Source organism: Hoplias malabaricus, chromosome 6 (genome assembly GCF_029633855.1).
Source record: "Hoplias malabaricus isolate fHopMal1 chromosome 6, fHopMal1.hap1, whole genome shotgun sequence".
In the NCBI taxonomy this organism is placed as follows: Eukaryota; Metazoa; Chordata; class Actinopteri; order Characiformes; family Erythrinidae; genus Hoplias; species Hoplias malabaricus.
In genome coordinates this window covers 2,157,280-2,166,023 of record NC_089805.1, presented here as the reverse complement: position 1 = coordinate 2,166,023, position 8,744 = coordinate 2,157,280, and the positions used below count along the sequence as shown (strand labels likewise).

At 39.1% G+C, this 8,744-nt stretch overlaps 1 protein-coding gene across 1 annotated transcript; it reads left to right on the top strand.

The window, feature by feature from the left end:
- Nucleotides 1-1,044: 1,044 nt before the first annotated feature.
- LOC136699294 (uncharacterized) lies at nucleotides 1,045-8,059 on the top strand. The gene is made up of 10 exons (XM_066673890.1): nucleotides 1,045-1,106; nucleotides 2,470-2,566; nucleotides 3,446-3,565; nucleotides 4,203-4,346; nucleotides 4,493-4,517; nucleotides 4,730-4,765; nucleotides 4,927-4,962; nucleotides 5,100-5,193; nucleotides 6,888-6,994; nucleotides 7,927-8,059. The coding sequence occupies exons 2-9, from the start codon at nucleotides 2,477-2,479 to the stop codon at nucleotides 6,949-6,951; spliced, it is 609 nt and encodes a 202-aa protein (XP_066529987.1). The 5' UTR covers nucleotides 1,045-1,106; nucleotides 2,470-2,476; the 3' UTR covers nucleotides 6,952-6,994; nucleotides 7,927-8,059.
- The last annotated feature ends 685 nt before the right edge of the window (nucleotides 8,060-8,744 follow it).

Sequence of the window (8,744 nt, the reverse complement as noted above, 5' to 3'; positions counted from 1 at the left end):
CATTAGCGTAGTGCACACATTCCTCCCTCATCTTTGTGAATATCTGCACTTTGAAGTTAAAAACACAGTGAGGAGGAAGCTCTGTTTCATTTACAGCGAGGTTGGTCCTAACTTTGACCTTAAGGACTCACATTATTCTAAAAGCACTGGGCTCTAAATATAAAAAAGCAGTGATAACCTGCTCATATCCTCTGATGTTAGCACACTTGTTTATTTCCTGTACATGCATGAACCTTCTTTTTAGTTTCATTCCCGTTTAGTCCTGTATCTGATCCAAATTGCTCTGAACTCACATTGATACACTTCCACTGGTAAACAACAAGTATGAACTAGAAAAAACACATTTACCCACACACTGTAAAGTTATATTAACCTCAGTCAAGGTATTGAACTCAGCTGTTTGGTGTTGACTCATACAATTTTAGTGTTGAAAAGTCACTTTTGCTGAGTCATGGCTGAGCATAGCTAAAACCTAAATAGAGCTCAGAGGATCCAGGACCCAGAGAACATCGTTCCCTGAACACACACATCCACATAAGAGTAACACACTTGAAACTAATGCAAAGTTGTTGATACTACTGCCCATGGTCTCTCTTTTAGTCCCATCTGTATGTGTTGTGTGTGGTCAGAATTTGTGTGTATTTTTTGCTGTAACAGAAAGATTACACACATTGACTATGCCTCCGGATTTATTTGCATTTTACCCATTTTCACTGCAATTGTCTTATGTTAACATGCCCTCTACAGAGAATAAAACTTCAGCTAGTGACACAAACTGAACAAAGGTTTCAGGTTTCAACAGGACATCAAATGTGTAATGAGTCAAACACAATGCAATTTGAAGATACACTTTCAGTAAACTACAGAAGTGTTTTTTTTTCAATTGCCTATAGTTTAAGTTTTATGGTCTTATGGAATAGACCTGCTGCTTAATATCTGCAGACATGCCAGGAAGTGACATAGCATCTGAAGTTTCTTGAAGGCGGGGGGGGGGGGCGGGGCGGGGCCCTTATATAAGTTCTTTCATACTCTCTGAAGCATCACTTCCTCCTCACTGAAGTAAGACTTCATCACTCTGCATCTAACCTCTGCTGGAAGTATAACAGGTAAGAGCTTTTCCAGTTTGTTTAATATATAGACTGCTGAACAACTAGTACATTACTGTAGTGCACACAATATTCAAGAAAATGAGAAATTAACTAAACAAAAATGTCAATAATTAATAGAATCAAAGTAGAAGTAGCCTCCATTGGTGGAAAATGGTAATAACCTCCATTTGCTGCACATGGCAGATTTTTCAAAATTGTTCCCAGAAAACACACACATCAGAATCACAGTAACACACTTGAAACTACGGCATAGTTTTTGATATTATTGCCCATAGCCTTTCTTCAAATCCCATGTGTGTGTGTGTGTGTGTGTGTGTGTGTGTGTGTGTGTGTGTGTGTGGGGACAGCATCGTTGTGTTGTTTCTGCTGTAACTGGAATATTACAACTGATAAGGGATTCATGTCAAATGAGCCAAGGAATATGAATGAATGTGTGCCACTTGCAGGGAACAAACATACAGCTCAGCTACCAGTAAAATACTATTAATATATAATCAATGTACAACATTTTACAATAGTTTACTGTAATTCTATAACACTATGATAAGAGTAAATGTCAGCAGTGACTTCTGTCAGACGTCTGTCATAACTTCAGCCTCACTCTATAGATACTGTAGCTATAGCTCCAACTACAAAAATAACAACTGATTTGTTCAATCTCTCTCATGAAAAACTCAATGATACTGAAACTCATTACTCATCATTGGTACTATCTCACTGTTATTTTCTAACGTTTACAATTTAGCTCATTGTGTAAACGTTGGAAAGTATATGTGAAATACTTTGAGTTTTTCTAACTTTGTTCTGTTGAGACTGTAGGGCATTCTGGGACAGTTATTTAGGAGAATGAGTGATTCTTAGTGAGCTCTGCAAAAGATTTACACAAGCTCTACACTGTGTTTCCTGTTTCAGAAGACTATAGAATAGCACAGATATTTGGACAATTTATGCATAGCTTCATTCATTTCTATGGATGACATGGTGGCACAGAGGTACAGAAGTCCCTTACTTCAGTAAAAGTACTATTAATCTAGTCAAGAACTGTTAAAGTTTAATCGTTACTGAGGTTTTTTTACTCGAGTAGATGTACATAAATACATGATCCTAAATTTAATTCAAGGTAAAAATGACAGAAGTCCATTCTCTGCAGAAGAGAACTTTTTTTTCTGCTCATTTCGCGTGGCACGTGGTGGAAGGCAAAACCTGGGGTCCTGGGCCAGATTAGTGCACGGAAAGTATCATACTCTCTGCCAACTGCTGGGCAGAACGTCTGTGGCTAAGACTAATCTGACCCAAACAACAGAGGGGAACACTGACAGTAACATGTCTAAGTTCATTCAGGATTTGTCTTTATTTACAGGTTGAAAATGAATAGAGTTATCATCGGAGCTGCATTGATCCTGTCTTGTCTAACAACAGCAACATTTCCTGCAGGACCATCTTTTCCACCACCAAATGTAAGCAGATATTTAACAAACAAATGTTACTCCTTTCTTTCTGATTCCTGAGTGCAGATCATTAAGTTTTCCAGTAGCTTCATGGTGTAGAACATACGCTGTTGGGCTTTTTACATAAAACATGTAATTGGATGAGAATTTTTCATATGTCTGTTTAAGGAAAAAGTGTGACAGATTCTTGTTCAAACCACAACTCAGGTCACTGTCTGTGAGGAGAGTGGTGTTTTACCAAATATGTGCACTATGTAGACCAACAATTACAGGCTGTAGTCCATCTGTAGTTGTGTAATTCTGTTTGCCCCACTTTCACACGGTTCTTAAACGGTCAGGACACTGATGTGGTGCTGTGTTAGTGTGTGTTGCTGTTGGCTTGGTAACACTAAATCTGACACAGTAGGGCAGATGCATTTTTAAACAGACACACATACCCTGTAGTTCTTGTAGATGTAAGCCCGAGGGAGTAGCTCATCTGTTGCTGCACAGTTTGTGTTGGGCGTCCTCTAGTCTTTCTTCTGTGGGCACAGAGTGCTCTCCACTGTTTCCTTTTGTATTGCATCCAAATAATATCTACCAAGGAAGCAGTTGAATTTTTTCATTTAGAGGATAGACAATCAAAAACAATTAATCATTGACAATCGATTGAAATTTTAAATCATTTTCTAATGAATAAATGTGCAGGCCTCCTATAAGTTGCCCAAAAATTTTAATTATACTGTTAAAAAGCTGTTAACCAAACAATTTCATAAACACAAATGCCAAAAATGTATCTGTTATCTGCAGAAATTTTGTGGAAATTCATAATTCACATTCATGAATCAGACAATCAAATCTTTGTTTTTATATTTAAATTGACAAACTGGGTTTTGAACACAATTTCAGGATTCTTCCTTTACCTTGAACTGTGAGGAGATTTGTTCTGATGGATGCAGTTATCCAGTTCCAGCCGAACCACTCAGATACCAGAAGGACAAAGACTGTGAACAGGAGTGGTTTACAAAGGTGAGACCTCTATTTACTCTACCTCTGATATATAACCCAACATGAATACATTTAATACGAGCAATGGGTAGTGTGTCATTCTCTACTCCTCTGAGAAGGCCAGTTAAGGTCAGTCAAGTTCTCCGACATCAAACTCTCCAAGCCAATTCTTAATGGAGGTCAAATCAATACATTTTCATGCTGAAACAGAAAAGGGTCTTTCCATAGTTGATGGCGGCACAAAGAAAAGAATTGAGTCTTCATTCACCACCACCAAAGGTAAGCCCAGCCCACTTATTAGAACAGGAGAATTCATATCTTTTGTCATGTAGGGTATGTGCCTGGGAGTGGCAGGTGTTTACATGCAGAGATGTGGAGCCATGGGAATTTGGTGAGCTGATTTTTGGTGAGGATATGAAGGAAGCAGCACTAACCAGAGTAGTACTAAATATGCAAAACATGTCCAAACAATGACTTCAAATTCTTTTAATCAGCAGTGCAACACCATTCTCTGAAGTGCTAGAGCCCAGCCCAGTACCTTTAGCAATGTTCTAACAAATAGTGTAATATTTTCTTAAAATGGAAGAGTGAACTCACGTAATTAACTCCTTTTAACTAAATAACTGGACTAATGTTCCTCTTTTCTGCTGCTGTTTAGGATAGACACTTCTTGATTGACAGTGGCCCTTCTTCACCAAATAAGACCCTGCCCTCATTAGTCCTTGCTGTGTCTCAAGACAGTCTGACCACCAAATACTGCATCACTGGACTTGAGTATAAGATGACCTGCCACGGCACTGGTGTACGTTCATTTCCAACATTAAATCATCTGTCTTTGGACCACTTTTTAAACCATAGGCATTCTGTTCTATAGTACATCATGAGCAGTGGTGTGTTCTTATAACTGTATCTTTATTGTTATTAATTATTGATTTCTCTCTTTTCCAGTTTCAGTTCCAGATCGTGTATCTTGGTATGTACCTACATTTTCTTGTGTTTAATTTCTTTAAAATACTGTTTTGTAAGAACAGGGAACTTGTTTTTAATCGCAGATGCTGAAAAAATGAGTTTAGCCAAAAAGACTGTAGTTTGTAATTCAGTTCTGCAGCTGCAGTCAAAAACAGTCAAGTGTTCACCAGTTATTATGTTTTTTTTGTTTTTGTCATTTTCTTTATTATTCTTTAGCCATTAACAACACGAGTACACCGCCCTCAAACTATGGTGAGTAATTCAGTGTAGTTCTTGTTTTATTTCCTCAACTGGAGCTTAAACCCACAGATTTGACATAAATAACTGAAACACTGAGAGAAGTTTAGACTTTAGTGCTATGTCAGTATTAATAGAGTGCAATGAAATATGCCTCTTTTTTTGTTTTTTTTAAGTTGGTAATCAGACTATTCTGGGAAACATCAGATCCAGTGAGTATCCAATCAGTCTTTACATGTGTACTGTGTTTACATGTGTTCTCACTAATGTGTGTAAAATGTGTAAACTGGAGGATTAAAAGGAAATTGCTGAAACTCTGATGGGATTTTGTGATGATGTGTATTTCAAGGTCAGGATCATCGGCTGTGGTCCCTCCTTGTGATTCCAGTACTCATCATCATCATCATCATCATTTATCACTTCTATATCAAACCAAAGCTCAGGTACATCTAAAACCTGTTACATGAAGCAGAATTTGGTGCTTAGTCAGCTGACATATTTGGATGTCTAATAACAGTGGATGAATTTTTACCAGCCTAGTAGATTGTCATGGCCTGCAACATATGCCATCTGTCACAGGTGCTAAGATTTGGAAAGACGGATTGTTAATAATTCCTTAAATAACTCAACTTTCTGGATAATCAAAGCCAACTTTTGGTCTGTATGGGTCAATCTTCTAACGTACCAAAGCCAATGTTTGGCCAATCAGGGCCTATCTTCCAAATAGCCATTCATTCATTTGTAACCATCTGTAAGCGCTTATCCAGTTCAGGGTAGAGGTGGGCCCAGAGCCTACCTGGAATCATTGAGCACAAGGCGGGAATACACCCTGGAGGGGGCGCCAGTCCTTCACAGGGCAACACAGACACACAAACATTCACTCACACACTCATACCTACAAACACTTTTGAGTCGCCAATCCACCTACTAACGTCTGTTTTTGGACTGTGGGAGGAAACCGGAGCACCCGGAGGAAACACACACAGACACAGAGAGAACACACCACACTCCTCACAGACAGTCACCTGGAGGAAACCCACGCAGACACAGAGAGAACGCACCACTCTCCTCACAGACATTCACCCGGAGGAAACCCATGCAGACACAGAGAGAACACACCACACTCCTCACAGACAGTCACCTGGAGGAAACCCACGCAGACACAGAGAGAACGCACCACTCTCCTCACAGACATTCACCCGGAGGAAATCCATGCAGACACAGAGAGAACACACCACACTCCTCACAGACAGTCACCTGGAGGAAACCCACGCAGACACAGAGAGAACGCACCACTCTCCTCACAGACATTCACCCGGAGGAAACCCATGCAGACACAGGGAGAACACACCACACTCCTCACAGACAAGTCACCCAGAGGGAGCCGACAACCTCCAGGTCCCTGGAGCTGTGTGACTGCTACACTACCTGCTGCACCATGGTTCCACCCTCCAAATAACCATTCAATCATCATCCATTATCTGTAAGCGTTTATCCAGTTCAGGGTCGAAGTGGGTCAAGGGCCTACCTGGAATGATTGGGCGCAAGGCCGGAATACACCCTGGAGGGGGCGCCAGTCCTTCACAGGGCAACATACACACATTCACTCACACCTACGGACACTTTTGAGTTGCCAATCCACCTACCACCGTGTGTTTTTGGACTGTGGGAGGAAACCGGAGCACCCAGAGGAAACCCACGTGGACACGGGGAGAACACACCTCCAAATAACCAAAGCGAGAATATTTTTTTTTAATCAGGCCAGTTTTCGAAATATTAAGGCCACACTTAATTGGGATCAGAGTCCTGTGACTGTAATATTTTAAAGTCCTTTTCAAGTCATAGGTTTTAAGGACTGCTGTAAGTCAGCTGTTGAATGATAAGGTTATTTATTTGACTGTGTGAATGTATGTGTGCACAGGGACTGATATTAGACTGAGTATCTTGTGTCAACAAAGAACACTGTTAAACACCAACAACTGCTTTTTTTTGGTTTTGTGAAGCTGATATCTATTCAGAATTTAATTGAAGTTAACTGACATGTCTTGGGAGTCAGGCCTTGGTATTCCCAGTGCTTACTTCCACGTTTGTTGAAGCTAACACACATTTGAGACTTCAAATTATTTTCTTTTCCTAGAGGTGATGAAACCAACAGGATATCATATCACACACCAACAGAACATCCTCAGGACGTTGATTAGAGTGCAAGGTGTCTTGGTGTGAAAGAATAAGATCTGAAATAAGGTGGGCTACTTATTTTTACATAATTGCACCCAGTTAAAGGTGACAGTAACCGTTATAGTCACAGCTACCCAACTGTAAATATTTCTGTTTCTCTATACAGCATTTTTAATATTAAAATTAACCACAATAGAAATGTATAGTTTTTACACACCATTTAGTAATACAGCATCACACTTTTTTCCCTTTTATTGAACAAAGTTTGTGTCCATTTGTTAATACGACTGTAATAACTACTACAAATAAATATTCAAGCTGTGAGATACCGCTCTCCATTCCTCAGCTCCCTAGTGACAAGACTGCCACATTAATGTAAATCTTTATGCAGACCCTCTAACCATGTATTTCCAGTTTAAACATATTCCTATCCCACTGTGCTACTATTAGAGGACTGTGAGCTTTCCATCTAACCATCTATCTCTCAGCATAGTTTAATAAACATCTGTTCTTTTTTGTGTGTGTTACATTTGTTTTTGTTACCACTCCAAACAGTGCAAGAGAGGCTGATGAATCTAAGCGATCATCTGTATTGATCAGTAGTATTAGAGCGCATACCTAATTTTGATTTCCTGAAATTAAAATATTTGGGACAATCTCAAAACATATGAATGAATGTAGACTTTCTCCTTTTTAATGGATCTCACTGGGTTACATTACCATAATATCATCAGCTATATTAAATTCAGGAGCCAAACTAAAGTTCCTAGCTAGGAATCATTGTTCACATAAAATGATCAAACCAATTAGCTTGTAAGCTAATGTACTGTATGCACATTGTATGTAATGTACATTCGTCCTGAAGTCAGTTAGAAATCAGGTTTAAGGGCTTTTTAAGGACACTGACTGAGAGCATATTTTAGCACCTGGGCCTCACTGAATTTTCATTAAATACTCCTCCTGTCATAGACCACTGTGTTTTTTCTGTGTTGTTTTAGCTATGGTGTGGTCCTGGAGAACAAGAGGAATTCTCTGGAAGTGAACCCCAACTCCACACCAGCACTGACACAAAGCAACGCCTGCACTGAGATTATTCCCTGACATTCCATCATAGACGTGAATTATCTGACATTTATTTCTGTGCTGTTATTATTCTGAATGCTAAATTAAATTAATTCTGAAATAAATGTTAGATATTGTTTCTTGTTGTTAGTGTTGCTTTTTTTTGTTACATTTCAACTACAGATCAATGCTGAATCAGCATCATATTCTCAAGGAAAACTGATGATGTCATAGTCTCTGAGCACTAAAGGTTATTTGAGTGTTATACTGTTCATTATTGTAACCAACCAAAATGAAAGTCAGTTTTAACTCTTCACTTTTGAATGATCTACTTACCAGCATGGGTTTAAGGATTGTGGCAAAAAAAATAATAATAATAATAATCATTTAAAAAATACTTGGAGGAAACCCCTGCAGACACAGGGAGAGCACACCCCACACCAGCAGCTATCTTTCACTATGTGTAAAAATTTCTCACTGAATGAACCAACAGAAATGCTCTAAATGAACTTTGAATAAAATCTGTATACATTCACTTCCACTGAAAATGAACAAGGTTTTTTCAATCTCCCGGAAAGTTACTAATTTAGGAGATACATATTTTTAATTAGACACAGACTATATATAGTATTACCCTGTGAAGGACTGGTGCCCCCTTCAGGGTGTGTTCCTGCCATGCATCCTAGTGATTCCGGGTAAGCTCCGAACCCACCGCGACCCTGAACTGGATAAGAGGTTATAGACAATGAATTAA

Excerpts from the sequence above, each read along its gene's own strand:
- LOC136699294 (XM_066673890.1), top strand. The coding sequence starts at position 2,477 with ATGAATAGAGTTATCATCGGAGCTGCATTGATCCTGTCTTGTCTAACA. Across the intron at positions 4,518-4,729 it reads GTTCCAGATCGTGTATCTTG|CCATTAACAACACGAGTACA; the intron begins GTATGTACCTAC and ends ATTATTCTTTAG. Across the intron at positions 4,766-4,926 it reads TACACCGCCCTCAAACTATG|TTGGTAATCAGACTATTCTG; the intron begins GTGAGTAATTCA and ends GTTTTTTTTAAG.